Raw genomic sequence first — 17,006 nt, 5'->3', positions numbered from 1 at the left:
AAAAGGGAAAATTACAAGTGTTGGAGAGGATGTGGAGAAATAGGAACACTGATTCATTGTTGGTAGGAATGTGAAATGGCGCAGCCACTGTGGAGAAGTTTGGCAGTTCCTCGGAAAGTTAAATACAGAATTACCGTGTGACTTGACAATTTCACTTCTAGGTTCATACCCAGAAGAACTGAAAGCAGGGACTTGAACAGATATTTGCACACTGATGTACACAGTGGCATTATTCACAGTTGCCAAAAGATGGAAGTAAGCCAAGCGTGCACCAACAAATGAAGGATAAAAAAAAAAATGTGGTATATACACATAATGGAATATGACTCAGCCATGAAAGTAATGTTCTCATACATGTGACAACATGGATTAACCTTGAAGACATTATGTTACGTGGAATAAGGCAGACAGAAAAGGACAAATATTGTATGAAGTCTGATGAAATAATTACAATGAGTAACAGTCAGAAACTAGAACATTGTGAGTTTAACAGTACAAAGCTATATATGTGAATGTGGTTACAAGGGGAAATTTTAGGTCATAAATGTTATTAGAATAAAAATTAAAAGACAACTATACAACACAGTGAACCCTACTGTAAACAATGGACTATAGTTAATAGTATAATTATAACATGTTCTTCCTTGAATTGTAACAAATGTACTACACTTATGCAAGGTGTTGATAGGGTGGTATGTTGGGAAAAAATATCCTAATGTAAACTATGGAGTGTAGTTAACAGTACAAATATTTCCATCAATTATAATAAAGGTACCGCAGTAATGCAGGGGTTAATAATAGGGGGGATATATGGGAATGCTGTATTTTTTGCATGGTTTTCTGTAAAACTACAAAAACCTATGTAAAAATATGAAAAACTAACATAATTTGGAAGATAAAAGCTGCCTGGGCTTTCATGGGGATTTCTATAGATACAAATTTTCTTTGTAATTTTATGAATTTTAGTGAATATTCTAAATTTGAGCCAAATATATGGCAACATCATTCAAACAGTAATAAAATATTTTCCATGTTAAAAAATAGGGGACAAGTTTATATCTTTCACATGAACAAACACATCTTTCATATGGTAAAATATAAATGCCAATACCGAATATGCCTCTTCACAAACACAGAAATAGTGCTGGCAAATAAAACAGATCCAAAATGTTTTCTGATGCATTGTTCCATTCTACACCAAGGTGTAAATTCTAATTGGGCTTTCTTTCTAGTTTTTCACATTTTCCTTATACTGGATGTTAGACATTTAGATGTTAGTGGCAGCTACACCAGCCCATTATTTCAAAACAAGTATTTTGCAGCAAATGATTAATAGTAACAATTTTGGGACATGAAATTTGGTCCTTACATCTTGAGATACGTTCACCTAAGCGTGTACTGGGTCAAAGAAAGCTAAGGGCTTGATGTGTTTAGCAGCATAAAACTCAGAAGCTTATTTACAAAATTAGCTTGACAGCTACATGCCATGAGATCCTAGTCAGCAAAATCCTTTCAAAAGAAATGCTAATATTCATTTAGTAAATATTTTTTAAGCATTAGCCATGTATAGGTAGGCACTGTTATGAATATACTTTGCAGTCTCTAATTTCAAAGTTTTCCCACATCTTAAACATTTCCAAGAGTTTGCTAGAAAAAATATTTATTGAATGACAATTTGATACATGGAATAGAACACTGAATTGGAAGTTCAGGAACTCTTGCCCTAAAATTGACTGCCCATGTTGTTGATGTTAACTTCTCTGGGGCTCATTCCTCATTTAGATACTCTCTACCAACCTAAAAAATCTGTGATTATGTTGAAATTGTTCTGTGTATCATTTCGTGTATCACCAACTGTTGGGACATGTGCCAAGAAGTTAGATTGTCTTTTGCATACCTTTCACTAAGATTCTAAAGCATACTTTTCCACTTATGCTTGGAAGATTAGCATTATCTTATTGCCAAACTCAGTTTGGTTATCTTGGGGAAAAATAAATAAATCCACCTGATATGGAAGAGGTAGTAACAATAGCATTTAAGGCACCGGGCAGCTATGGAGCCTATTTTTTGTTCACTTTTAATTAACAGAATAATTTCCTGTAGTTCATTCTTTCTTTCTTTAGTTCAAACTTCAGAAAGATAATTGGGCCAAAGACTACAATTTGAAGGACATTTAATTTTCTTATCTTAACCATAAAGCCAATACTGACATTTCCTACACCAGCTTCCCAACACTGTTCTGTGGTAACGATTTGTAGTGAAAAAGGAAGCTCATGTAACAAGTTTTTCCTTAGAGCTAACTTGATTTCTAGCTTCTAATTATGTCCTTTTTGGTGTTAAAATAACCTTCAGAAACTATTTATGACTACATACATAACTTTATGAATGTACTTAGTAAGCAAAATAGAAAGCTTGTAACTGTGATAGTCTCAAAAATAAAACAAACTTTATGAAATTACAAAAGTTTGGTCAATACTCCCTTAGCCAAAATTGTTGTCAGATAATCTTTCACTTTATCTTGAACTTCTCCAGTGGTAGGATATTCAGTCCTTTCTGAAGTAACCTCATTTCATCTTTGAATAGTTATCGTAAGCCAACTGGTCCCAACTCTAATGTCTTGAAATTATAAGGAATGTATCTGATTCTTCTAACATTTAAAGACACCAGGCATTACATGGTATGTGGGCCGTACCCCCTTCCTTTGCCCTTCTCCAAACTAAATCAAAACTATTTCTTTAGTCAAGTTGTTATTACTAACTAAAAAAAAACACCTAATAAACTAGATAAATATGTTCTCTTTATTAGTAAACAAAGTATCAAAGACTTGAAATTTAGAATACTACGTATTTTTTCTTGTAATCCATCAATCCACTAATATACAGAAAATAGGGGATGCAGCAGTAGCTTACCTTTGCTTTTCAACCCATTTCTGCAAGATTATGCACAAGTATAAATTATGGGGGAATTATTTTTTTTAATATTTTCCAAAACCTGCAGAGAATCTTAAACTAAATATGAAAGATAAATGACATACTGATTACAAATCATTACTATTAATTGAAGCAGCTCTCCAAGGATTACTTAGGAGGTAGTTTGAGTCATTTATGCACTTTCATATACAAACACATCAACAAATTAAAAAACCCTTATAATACTCTATAATTCAAACTTGTAAACCTCATATACAAAGATATCTGAATTACACATAAGTCAAAATTTACAAAGGTATTCCCCCTACCCCAGTTAGTCTAAATTAGTACACTTAATTAAAATGCAAAGAATCTGAGTTAAATGTCAGAGTCAATAAAATTCACAAAGCCAGAAGCAAGTTTAGTGCTCACAAGTTTATATTTTTAGGTTTGATAAAGATTCTTGTGTATTTTCTAAATACACAGACAAAACAGTTTTGGAAGTTTACATACATGTCTTAGGACACTTATACTAGGTAGGTAAATTACATATAAAAAAAAAAATTGGTCTTCGTAAAAGATCTTACCAAAGAGCTTTTACAAACAGCAGGCAGAAGAAAGTGTTCTTTTATGTTTACAGTGTTTAAAATGCTGATTCTCCCATTTCATAATGGCCTTCACAATCCCTCTCCTCAACCCAAAATTTTGTTCCTCATAGCCAGTGTATTCCAAATTTAAGTACCCAATATCATAAAATTCAGAGCTAGTAACCATCTTTTAAAGTATGCTTATCCCTAACACATTTCAAATTACCTAGAATTATTCAACTTCAGCTAAAGCAGGGATACAGCAGGAAAAGAACTTCCCAGTTTAAATCCTAAAAGTGACTAAGGAAAAACATCTAGTTCTAAGCACATATACTATGTACCATAGTTAAGTTTAAGGATCTGGGTGACTGAACGGCACAGACAAAAAATGGGGTTCATCTCTAGTTCTTCAGTTAAAAGCCATCCTTTTAACAATGAAAATGCCACAGCTGATTAATAGTATGTGCTACACTGAGTCTGGGTACCTTATAGTCAAGTGACATTAACACCTGCTTTACTTGGAGGAAAGACTAGTAAGGGTATTTGGAGGAGGATTAGGCCCCAAATTCCTAACATAGTTTCAAAGGAAAAACATGTCTCTGTAAACTCCTGTAAAGAGAAGAACTTCTACAAAAGATTTAATGAGGCAGCAATAGATCCCCATGGAAAGAGCATGGGCTTCAGAAGACCTAAAAAATCCCAGCTCTACCACTTAGTGGCTTAAATAGTCAAGTTTCTGAATTTCTCTGAGCCTTTCCTCATCTATAAAATGAGACAATAGCACCTACCATATAGGGGATTAGATAACATAACATAAGCGCAATGGCATGTGGAGGCACTCAAAAAATTTAAAAAAATGTAGTTTTTGGAATCGTTATTTTAAAATTTAAGATTTTAAAAACTATTTTCCATTACACTTTCCCCCATACTACACAACTCCAGTCATCTTCAGGCCTTTTACACAGTATCTATTATAAATTTCCAAGCCAAATTCTTATTTCCTATTTTCTTCCTCTTTTTACCCTTTTTATCATCTTTTATTCCTCTTGGTTCACATCACCTTAATAAGAAGTATTGTGCACTCACTTGTACCTGACAGTGTTCTAAGCACTTCATATGTTAACTCACGTGCTGCTCTTCATCAGGATGGCTCTACCTAATCAGCTAGTGCTTTTCCCCCAAATCTCAAAGCCACTCATTACTGTTCAGTTTCCCCTTCCTACGTTTCTTTTAATTTTTTTAAGCTCTAAATTGCTGGGGTGCTAAAATTTAGCAAAACATCTAGTGAATATGAAAATGAAGGCCAATAACTATGACAAAGAGGGGACCATATGGAAGTAACTGTCTCTGAGAAACTTAATACATGATCTTGATTTATATGAGAGGGTCTGTTACTGTAGAGTGAATATGAAAAACAGTTTATACTCTTTTAAAATTAAAAGCTCTAAAATATTTTTCATTTAAAATATAAGTTACAAGAGAAAAATTCAGCAAATGTGTAGCACATAATACTGCCGGGGCTCCATGGACAAAATTATGAGTATTCCATTGTTACCTAAGTTCTTAGTATCTTTCAACTTCCTGAAATTGTAACTGTAAGTCAGAAAAAGAATATACTTAAAAAAATAGAAATGTCCAGTAGTATACCTTAGTACTAAAACTATTTTAAAAAAATCCAGAAGGAAAAAGGCAGTCCCTCAAGATCATGAAACAAAATAAGTTAGGCAGTCAACAAGTAGAAAAATCTGTCAATTCTGTTTCTGGTAAAATGTTTACTTTAAAGAAGAAATTTTATATAGGCTGAGGCTAATATATTCAAGAGTATAAACATTTTTCCTTTGGATTATCTTTCTAAAAACAAACTTTTAAAGTATATTTCAGTTGACTAAAAATATAGCCACATCTGTCACAACACAACATAAAAGGTAATGGACAATTATAGAATATTTTAAATTAACAATAACAAGCCATCTACATCAAACCTTATTTCCAACTAAAACTGAAACAAAAGCACAACAGTTCTGTAGTGTACCAAGTATATATTTCAATTTACTGTATGCAACCTAACAAAAATTTGGTCATAATTTACCAGATATACACAAATGATTTAAGTAGTAAAAGAAAATTCAGTTTCAAGAGAATGAGTTCATATCTTGAGGAAAAGTAAAAGTACATTAAGAATGTAAAGCCAAGTCCAGTTTCTATGCAATAAGTGAACTGTAGTCTAATAAAGCAGATTTAGGTGATTTTCAGATATATATCTTTTCTCTTTAATATATATTTATATATAGACAGATCTACCAATTGTAAACTATGGTTTGTTTTAAAGGAGGGGGATAAATGGGATGAAAGAAATCTTTATACTATACTTACATATTCACAAAGCAGAACAATTTACGTTTAAAATACTTTTTCATTCATAGTTATCTTTGTCCGACTAATTTCTACTTTGGACCCCACCAGAATTACATTTTACTCATTTCTCTAGAACACTGAAAATAAGATGTATTCTTCAATTTTCAACACAAATCAAACCAAAACTAACCATCTGTCAGGTTTACATTTATGTGGAAACTATAATAAAGTTTAGATGACAAAAGATGCATCTAACCAAGTAACTGTAATTTATCCTTGATTTATCCAAGCAGACAACCAATGCTGAACATCAAACCATTATTCTACTGAAATAAGAGACAAAGATAAAGCTTATCTTCAAAAAAAAAAAAGACAGACTCATCAACTTTGATCAGGTAAGCACCAAAAGGATGTCTGTCAAAACATACTTTGCAATTTTTCCCACACAACTAGCATAATTTAGCTACCTGATATGAAATAGGAAAATATAGTCAATTTTTATTTAAAAGAAAAATGAAAATGTGACATCCCTCAATCTTATATAATATACAATATGCTCCTGATAAATGCTGTGCATGTTAACATTACCATGTGAAATGCTGCTGTGAGTTCAATGATCACCAGCTAATTCATTTGCCACCAGGCTGGATAAATCTGACAATTTCAACTTAATAAGTCATCCTTTATTCCCTGAAGAATTTAGTTAACAAAACAATAAATTGTAAAGCCTCTCAGTATTTTATTTGTAAGATTTTTGCAGACTGTTGAATCATAGTTTTACTAGAAAGACTATGTATCAAGGTGTGAACTTTCAGGAATTAAAAATTAATTATCGTCCATAATTTCAAAACACTCAATATTCCAGTAAGTATGAAACAAAAAGAGAATGCAATTTTTGTGTTAATTTTAATGATAATAAGGGCACAAGAGTAAAAACCTGATATTTCACTTATATTGCATAACAAGCTAACCAAACTGGACATGGAGGATAAATTATAAAACAAATCATTTTACTTATTGTTTCTATGACTTTTCTTTCAATTAGATTTCTGTCTTTCAAATAGGACTGAGGTATAGTACACTGGCAAAAATAAAAAGAGGCTAACAAGAATAGTGCCAAAGTAACAGATACCCAAACCCAAATGCCATGTCAGAAAACATCATATAATAACCATTTATCAGATTAAAGCAGCAGGAGAAAGTTACTTCTAAATCATAATCATTTTAGTGGTATTTGTCAACTTCACCACGGTAACTTTGCAACATCATTCTACATTTGTGAAGTAGTAAAATTCATGTCAAAAAGGAAAGGGGGAATGGAGGAAGTCAGTTAGTTCATTCCAATAAATTACCTCTCCAGTTCTTATAAACATGCCCATCAGCACAAAACTGAGAAATAATAGCTAAGACTAGAAAAGACTTGGTTTAAGTTATGGAGCAAATTAAAATGGAAATACAAGAAAGGAGAACCAATGGGGTTGAAAAATCCCCTCACTGAAAATCTGTATTAAAAATAATAATAATAATAATAAAAATAGAAACAAAACTCTACTAGTACAAACTAGCCTGAGTGGTTTGATGGACAGAGTGACTGGGTCAGCTGTCACTGTACTTCCATAAATGGATTTTCTTCATTCATGTTAAAATGACACATGAATGTAAGCTCTGCAAGGACAGATACTATATTTTCATAAGACCCAAAAAGTTACGGCATATCCTATAAATAAAAAATATTTTTACTTTGATAACTGACTGAAGGTGTGGGGACTTCATGTAATCCAACCACAAGGTTGTTTGCTGTACAGTCCTGTGCAAATATAAAAAAAATTTTTTTGCTATAAGGCTTTGACCCTACAGTTTTCACAGCAACATAACTACCATCCAGCATGTACCATATTTTGCAAGCCTTCAAGTTCAACAATTCAAATTGTCGATTTTTATGTCCAAATATGCAGCATCCTTGAGGAGAACAGTAGATCAGTTAATCATCTAGAGACATACAAACGTCTCCTGATTCATCCCATCGAGATGGATCATTCTGATCTTCTCCATCATCAACCAGCTCTTCATCAGCTTCTCCTACTTCGTTCTCCTCATATTCTTCTTCCCGAGGGAAATCTGTATCCTGTCCCTGATCTACACCTTCTTGCCCTCCTGGCTGTGATTTATCTGCACATTCTACACAAACACCATAGCGTCGAGATCCATGTCTTATTCCAACACTGGCTGCTAACATGAAGATCTTCTTACACACCATACATTTGTATTTTTTATCCTTTTTATGCACCTAATTGAAGGGGGAAGAAATCCAATGTAAGGATCGTATAGATAATGTAATTCATTTGAACCACTCAAATTAAACCACCCATTTAACAAATGAGTGAAAATACCATTATTTTCTGCATGGAGATAAGTTTTCAGTTTATAAATCACATTTTTGTTTAAAGAAATTATTAAATCAGTCTTCTTTAAATTTGCAAGTAAGTAGTAAAATACCTTAAACTTCATGGACATAATATACTTCATATAAAGGATCAGTTATATTTAAAGTCACTTACCAGGGAATGTCTTTTTACATGTTCTCTTCGAGTAAACAGCTTTCCGCAAATATCACAGCTAAATGATCTCACTCCCGTATGAATGAGCAAGTGCCTTTTTAGTGTTCGTCTGTATTTGGCTACATAGCTACAATGAGGACATTTTAACTTGTTCATGATTAGAGATGATTCCCCTTTGAGAATTAAAAAAAAAAAAAAGCATTTATTATATATTAAACAGAAAATGCATAAAGCATGTCTTTAGCTTCTATCTCTTCCCCTGTGAAAAGCAATATAAGGCCACCATTTTCTGGTTGTTTTGTGTTTTGTTTTTTTAAGCCAAAATATGGAAGCTTTTTAATCTTTAAAAATTATTTAAGAATTCTGTAAAAGTTTAGTTAGCTAATACTTGCCATTTTCCCAAGTTTCTTGTTTTGGCCAAGATTCAGGCAATAATCCATATTTGAAATCATTTGAAGCACCGGGTATCAATCCATACTTGAAATCATTTGAAGTACCGGGTATCAAGCCATACTTGAAATCACTTGAAGGGCCAGGCATCAAACCATACTTGAAATCATGTGAGGTACCTAATGCAATTGAAAAGTGATTTTGAAAAAATGAAGGTAAAAAAGACCTGTCAAAGTCAATAAGCAAAAGAAAAATTTAAATATTTATATCCCATGAGCATTATGGTAGAGCAGCTTAATATAAAACAGTTAAATTAAAACTCCACATTTTGGTCAAATACTGAGGTGTCTACATACTTTATTTTCATGATTATAATATATCCTGATTAGTAGGCATCTTAAATAGAAAACTAATGTTTAAAATATTATTCAGCCAGAGAAAAAATTCAGTAAAAAAACAAAAACTGAATACTATTTAATTGTGGGTAGAGGCCACATGAAACCACCTACCCCCTTTAAATATCGGGTTTCAAACATTCAAAACTGAACTCTTTCCAAAGAGCTGCTATTCCTAATTATTTTATCACTTGAGGTTCTTTAACAGCATAAAACCTGCTACAGAATAGAACAGTCTCCTTATTGTACCCAAGACAATCACGTAAATTTGTTTTTCATATAAATTTGTTTTAAAACTAATTTGTAGAAGAAAACAGCCTAAGGAAAAAAGAATGTAAGTATGGAGAAATCAATTTGAAGTTCTCCTTTTAAGAATTTTCTTTGTTGCAGACACCTGGGGCGTGGTAAATGAATCCCCCTTTTTTGGGGTTTATCAAAACTTCTCTTTAATGAGAATCAATAGAATAGTGTCATCTTCAGAAAAACAAAATCAAACGACTTTACATGAGAAGCAAGACCAGTATATAAATTACGTTCTACCTGTCAATTAACACAACCCTGGTTAAGAATGTTAAGTCGGGACAAGGTCAGGTGTCTTGACAAACAAGGCCCTTTTGGACAACTTGAACTTTATACATCTACTAACTTCTATGGGAAATAAAAGTGTCCTTGTTGTCTTAAGTTGGTTTTTGGGAACCTTATTCTTTTAACAACAAAACTAAGCATAATTATAATTAATGCCTAAGAGTCACCCCCTAAAAAGCTGTTGCTCAAGTGTGGCCTCTCTCTAAGCCAAACTCTGCAAATAAACTTAACTACCTCCCCCACTATGGGGGACACAACTCCCAGGGATAAAACTCTCTCTTGCCAAAGGATTATTATCAAGCTTTAATCGGCAATGCATTTAGAGGAAACCTGGATCAAAGGGGGGGGGGGGGATGAAATAAAATAATTGCTGTGGCTAAGCAATTTCAAATAGAATCAGGAGGTCATTCTGGAGGTTACTCTTATGCAGGTCTCAGCCAGATTTCACAAACTGTCATGCCTCAAAGCACCCCTGAGGGTCCTAGGGACACTGGGACAACATAGGCAAGCCACATGGCTAGATGAAATCAACAACTGGACAGGCTCTATCTGGGAATCTATGAAAGGCTATTTCTCCAATATAACATAGTTATACTCACTTATGAATCCCATAATCATGAGATGATTCTTCTTTTACTTAAACCTAGAATTTTCTATTTACTTGTTAATTCTATTTCTCAGAGACTTAAAATCTCTGGATTGTACCTATGCCGACTGAGCACTGAAACCCATCAGGGAGGCAATCAACTTCCACTCCCCAGTACTTCAGGCCTACCCTGGACAACTAACAGAAAGATGAAGATGGGTCAGCCCTATTCCGAAAACAAGGAGTATCTTCCACAGCATGCTCCATAATATATACTTCCCTCCTTAGCTCGAAGCAGCCAGAGTGTTCATCCTCCCAAATCCCTCAAGAATGAGGAATGAACTGCTGACTGGGGCAGATTTATTGCTTTTTGTAGTTTTACTCTTGTGTTAACTGAGTAATCTGTAACATTGTTACTAAAAGAAAAAGTGCTATCATCAATTGTAACAAATGTTCCACACCAATCCAAGTATAGTTGGTGGAGTGGTGTATGGGAATCCTGTATTTTACATATGATTGTTCTGTAAACCCACAACTTCTCTAATAAAGAAAAAGAATAGATGCCCCTTAGGGAATTTGTACCTGAAGACCTTCAGACTAGACAGGCTAGGAATGACTTCCTCTGAATTTACTTCCATCTTGAATTTGTATCTAATTCCTTAGATCCAAGAATCCTTTGGCAATACATGTATAACCAGAATCCTCCACAGTTATTACCACCCTGGTCCAGCTTTGCCTCTGGATTATTTTCAGTAGTGAGCAACTCTGTCTCCTTGCTCCCACTATTGCCTTCCTAAAATCTATTCTCAGTATAGGTAACAGAAAGATAGAGATTTGTTCAAAACATTAAGTCAGAGCCTGTCACTACTTTGAGTGAAATGGGGAGTCTTTGCAGGCCTTTGAACAGAGTAAAATAGCCTACAAAGAGCCACCTGATCTAGCCCCTTTTAAGGCTTTTGCACTTACTCTTTCCTCGGTGTGGGATACTCCTCTTCAGGATATACGCATAGTTCCCTACTGCATCAATTTATTAATTTTTCTCCCAGGGCACCAAGGATTTTATAAAAGAATTGTTTGTCAAAATGGATTTCCTAGGAATTTATTTCCCCATATGTACCAGACACAGGCCTCTTTTAAAAACTATAAAAGCAAATTTAAGATTTCCTCTTGATTGAAAATATCAATACCCAAAAGTTCTCTAAAATATTTAAAACCCATACACACACCCACACCCACACATATAATGTATTACAGCTTGGGAGAAAGTTTTCAGAATCCCAAAGTGAAACACCATTTCTAAGTGTGTGGATGGAGACCCAGACAGAGGTGGTGGCCTGTGGAGGTGAATCACATTTCTAAATAAAGTTGGAACTTTATGACTGATAACATATTTCTTGTTCCAATCAGTGCAAAAAAAGGTATGCTCCAGGAGAGCAGGGACTGTGTTTCATTCAGTTTAGATTTCTAATGTCTAGAACATATGCCCTTCAGTTATCTGTGGAATAAATGTATCTAGCAAATGCTAACATGTTTATTTTTGACTTGTTCAAAAGGCTTGGAAAACAAGTGTTAGAAATCATGTTAGATATGCTAATATCTGCAACTACATATACGACAACAGAGATAAAACAATATTCTTAAAAAAACTTTTAAGAATTGATGATCCAAAATTCTAAATAAATGATTCCCCCCAAACAAAACCAGAAAAAATCTATTCGTATTTACCAAGCTTCAAAAGTCTATCATAAACACAGCCACCCAGACTGTTTATATGTAATACTTTCCCCCTAAGGCAAAGAAACGGCAGCAGACAGTAAGTATGTACACAAACACTTCCCAATCTTCAAATCCTCTCAAATATACTCTTGCTAAAATCCTACTGTACATACCAGCATCACCTCCATCTTGACTGGAGCCAGCTTCAGCCAATAAGTTTGCATTCACATTCCTATCACAATCTGGCCCTGAGAGTAGAGCACCATCCAAATCTGAAAAGGAGACATGCAATAATCCATTATTTACAAACCACCACCCCCAACACCACTCCCTCCTTGGAACTGTTTCTTATGCAGACTAAAATAGAAAGGATATCTTTTAAGTATTGAATATCCACTGTGTGCTCAAGAGCACAAGGCACAGACACATAAGATATGGTTCTTGACCATAAGAACAAGTAAACACTCACTGTCACTGTGTGACAGCTATAAGACAGGTTGTTTAGTTTCTCTAATGCAATGGTTCTCAAAGTGTGGTCCCTAGGCCAGTAGTATTACTTGAGAACTTGCTGGAAATGCAAATTTCTCAGGTCCAACCCCAGACCTACTGAATCAGACACTATGAAGGGAGAACCCAGCAATTTGTTTTTTAACAAGCCCTTCAGGTGATTCTGATATAAAAATTGAGAACCACTGCTTTACTATAAGAATGGGAAAAGAGTATCTACATCTCAGAGCTTTTATAAAAGGATCAAATATAATAAATGAAGAGTGCTTAGCTATTCACCTGGTATGTAGCAGTCACTAAAATTTTAGCTAATTTTTATTTTTTCATTTAATCTTCCAAGTGGAGAAATATACTATCTAAGCCTATATAGGTCTGGTGCTTGAGCTGGAAATGAATGTGAGTTGTCACAATATAGATGGTAAAAAAAAAAAAAAAGCCAAGTGAGTGAAAGGATGAGACTGTGAGGAAAACTTAAGACCAAGTATCTTGAATCTAGCATTTAATAAGCTAGAAAAAAGATGTAAAAGACTTTAAGGAAGAGTGTTTCAAGATGGAAGTAGTAGTCCACTGTGTCAATGCTGCCAAGAATTCAAGATGAGGACTGAAAATCTGCATTATTTCATTCATTTCATTCAATAAATATTTAGCACCTAGGGGGTCACTGTTGATCTCAGAGTGGTACTGATGGATCAGTAGGGCAGCCTGAGTTGTGAATGGAACTCACTGTATAAGTAAAGACACTGTAAAAATGAAGAGTGAGAAATAGAGTAAGAGTTTTGTTTTTTTTTAAAGTGAAAGTAACAAATGTATTTAAACGTTGACAGGAGTCACTAAGAAAGGGGAAGATAAGGATATTGGAAGATATACAAGAAAGAATAAGAATTATCAATTGTGTAAGACTCCTAGGGAGTCTGGGATCCAGACGCACAGGTTTGGGTACTTAAGAGGGACAGCAGAGACAATGGGTATACAGAGAGGTTTGAGGACAGGAATTTAAAGGACATTCCATTCTACTGACTTCTGTCTCTGGAGAGAATAGTGGTGTGTGAGGTTATTGCCTACAGGAAAGGGTTGGAAATTAAGAGAATGAAGAAATACTTCATATGAAAAGCATGAAGAGTAAATTAGAGACAGTCCCCTTTATGAGTTTCTTGAAGAGGAGGATAATGTTCAGGCTTTATTTCCCAGTATTTATCACGATGCATGGCAAATAAAAGGCTTTTAACAAATGTTGGCTGAGTGAATCAAATAAGAATCACTTTCAATCTAAATGTCATATAGGTGTAACATCCCACCAAATAAAAGCATCACATATATAGCATTTCTGCTTGAACATTCTGCTGTTTGCAACCTGTATTACTGAACAAAGTGTGGTTTTAAATAACTGTACCTGAAGAATAATCTCTTAGGTTTGTTGATCTACTACTCTAAAACATGTCCGCAAATTAAATGAAATTTTAGTGATCTTGTTTCACTATGAAAAGTTAAATGAATAAAGTTAAATACATTTCAATAATCAAAAAAGCCAAAGTAATATTTAAAAGTTAAAACTCTACTAGGTTTTCCAATCTTTTTTTTAAGAAGTCATTATTCCGAAGTGTATAGTATGTTCATGATAGTTTGTTAATGGGGTAAGTATCAGTACTGCATTGAAGGCAAACATGACTGAAAGGACCTGTTTAAAGGTATCTATCACATAAGTGCATGTATGCTCTATTGCTAAGGTATGACACTGGAACAATGAGTTAACAACAGAATGGTAATAGGAAAAAATATATTGCATACTATAGACTATATTTAATAGGAATATCTTACCAGTACCACACTAATACTAGAGATAAATAATGGGGCTAAGTGCTTTTGGTTATGATAACTGTTTAAAATTGAGAATGTTGATGACTGTAACTAATTGAATATAATGTTAAACACTGATTGTTTATCTTGGAAAGAATACGTTCTGTGAAATTAGGAACCCCCTACTTAATTAGTCAAGCCCTCGATCTTGAGGCTTGCTCTAGCAAAACTTACGGCTGTAAAGGGGAGGCTAAGCCTACCTAAAATCTCATCTAGGAGTCACCTCCAGAGAACCTCTTTTGTTGCTCAGATGTGGCCTTTCTCTGTCTAAGCCCAATTCTGCAAACAAATTCATTACCATCTCCCCTACATGGGACATGACTCCCAGGGCAGTGAATCTCCCTGGCAACTTGGGACACAACTCCCAGGAATAGCCCAGTCCTGGCATCGAGGGATTGAGATTGCCTTTTTGACCAAAAGGGGTAAAAAAAAGGTAACAAAATAAGGTTTCAGTGGTTAAGAGATTTCAAATAAAGTTGAGAGGCTATCCTTATGCAAGCTCCAGCCAGATATTCTAAATTTCCACAGTATGCCAAGCTCTAAGCAACAGTAGTCCCAAAAATACTAAAAAATACCTAGGTCCCTATCTGAGACTCTTTATAAAAGTTTCACTAAGTTTACTTTTCAGAAACTTAAATCCTCCAGTGTTCCTATGTCAGGTAAGTCCCAAAACCCAGAGGCAACAGTCTCTCCAAGAACATCATCCAGATGCGTCCCCCTTCCCCACAATGTTGACATCCCTTTTCAATATGAACAATTTAGGGTAGTCACTGCCCAGATATCCCTGAAGATTGAAGACAGTGATCAAATGAGAGAGAGGGGAAACAACATACAAGAAAGGATTTAACAAAGGATTATAAATACTGAATCTTTATATAAATAATTTTTTTTAATCTCTAGGGTACTAGAATAGCTAGAAGGAAATAACTGACATGGTGGAACTGTAACATGTAATGTGTTCTGAAATTTGCTCTATAGCTACTAACTTATTAAATTATACTTTGAAAGTTATCACATTTCTGTATATATGTTATATTTCACAATAAGGAAATAAATTGTGGAACTGTAACCCATTACATTTTTTAAAATTTGCTCTGTAACTACTTGTTAAATCGTACTTTGCAAGTTATCACTTTCTGTATGTTATACTTCATAATCAGGAAATAACTGAAAAAGTGAAAAAAAAGGTCATTATTCTGAAGTGTACAGTATGTTCAGAGGGTACGTCTTACAATTCTTCCAACTGAGTTTGTAAATAGAGAATATTCCTATTTACATAACATTTTGTAGTGATTTGTTGAATGCTTTTCCTCAGCTAGTTCTTTACAATAGTCATTTCCTGTCTCCTACCCCACCCATAAAGTATTAGAATTTGTGATTTTCTGATCTTTAATCCTACATAGACACTAAAAACAGAAGACCTCCATTAAAAACTTTACTACATGGCAAACATTCTTCCTGCGTACAATAGTTCCATTCAAAAACAAAATCATACCCATTCTAAAGATTTTAAAATATAATTCTTTCAAAAGGTACTATTGCTGATTTGTGATATAAGAAACAATTCTCAAAAAGGTCAGTTATACCAGGTTGACCATAAATTTACCTAATTAGCATGCTTAACTTAGAAATCAATATTATCATATCATTGCTATAGCAATTCATTTTTGATCAGTTATGATGATATGAGTGGTATAGAAGCCAAACAACCAACCATTTACTTGACACAAGAATGAATTTTGCTTCATTGGAAGCATGACCAATAACACTTGGTCATCATGTTTTTAATCCTGTAATTTTAAAGAAAAAGTAAACTAATATACTTCTTTGTGGCATTCATGACATTTCTATGAAAATTTTCCACCTCACTTAAATTCAGCAAAAAAGGACTAGCATCGCTTTGCAAACAACAAAGGACCTTTTCGAAGGTTTCACAAAACAGCCATTTTTCTGAATGACAACAGGTTTATGTGTATGTATTATCATTCAACTGATCAAAGTTTAATGCACAATTTCTTATATTTGTTAATAAACATATTTAAGATGTAGACAGAAGGACATTTGGAGATGCTAAGCTAAGGACACACAGCTGAGAGAGGAGCTGAAACACAACCCAGGACCAGCAGATGCCAGCCACGTGCCTTCCCAGCTAACAAGAGGTTTTCCAGATGCCATGGGCCCTTCTTCAGCAACCACGAAAAGATTTTATAGATCCAGCATTAAGTTAAGTCCTTTAGTATATAGTATCTTATTTAATTTTAACTACATTTATGTAATAAACCTTAAACTGTATCTGTAACCATGTAGTACCACATTTTTAAAAAGACATCTTATCATGGGTTAAGAAAAATCTGATTAACAAGCAATGGAAAGAAAATGAGATGTGTTTAAAAGACTGCTATAAATCTCAAATCTCTACCAAAAAAATCTGTAAAAATCGTAACTTCATTTTCTTCATATGGAAAATGGCAGCAATATTTGCCTACTTCACGAAGTTGCTATGAGAAACAAGTGACAGTTAAGTTAAAATGCAATATAAAACAAGGTTTCATTATTAGGTGGAG

At 34.0% G+C, this 17,006-nt stretch overlaps 1 protein-coding gene and 1 long non-coding RNA gene across 3 annotated transcripts in view; one reads left to right on the top strand and one right to left on the bottom strand.

Moving 5' to 3' along the window:
* Positions 1 to 3,329: 3,329 nt before the first annotated feature.
* ZBTB10 (zinc finger and BTB domain containing 10) overlaps positions 3,330 to 17,006 on the bottom strand; it is a 33,436-nt gene continuing 19,759 nt past the window's right edge. For both annotated transcript variants that reach the window (XM_037803599.1, XM_037803598.1), the window contains exons 3-6: positions 12,255 to 12,353; positions 8,802 to 8,978; positions 8,410 to 8,582; positions 3,330 to 8,138 (exon numbers count right to left, since the gene is read on the bottom strand). In XM_037803599.1, coding sequence (XP_037659527.1) covers positions 7,833 to 8,138; positions 8,410 to 8,582; positions 8,802 to 8,978; positions 12,255 to 12,353 — 755 coding nt within the window. In that variant the 3' untranslated portion in view covers positions 3,330 to 7,832. The remainder of the gene's footprint in view (positions 8,139 to 8,409; positions 8,583 to 8,801; positions 8,979 to 12,254; positions 12,354 to 17,006) is intronic.
* On the top strand, positions 6,143 to 16,521 carry LOC119509634. The gene is made up of 2 exons (XR_005211735.1): positions 6,143 to 6,246; positions 16,486 to 16,521. It is a non-coding gene; the product is annotated as an uncharacterized LOC119509634 (long non-coding RNA).

The sequence above is a fragment of the Choloepus didactylus genome, chromosome 14 (assembly GCF_015220235.1).
Source record: "Choloepus didactylus isolate mChoDid1 chromosome 14, mChoDid1.pri, whole genome shotgun sequence".
NCBI lineage: Eukaryota > Metazoa > Chordata > Mammalia > Pilosa > Megalonychidae > Choloepus > Choloepus didactylus.
This window is presented reverse-complemented; position numbering and strand designations above follow the sequence as displayed.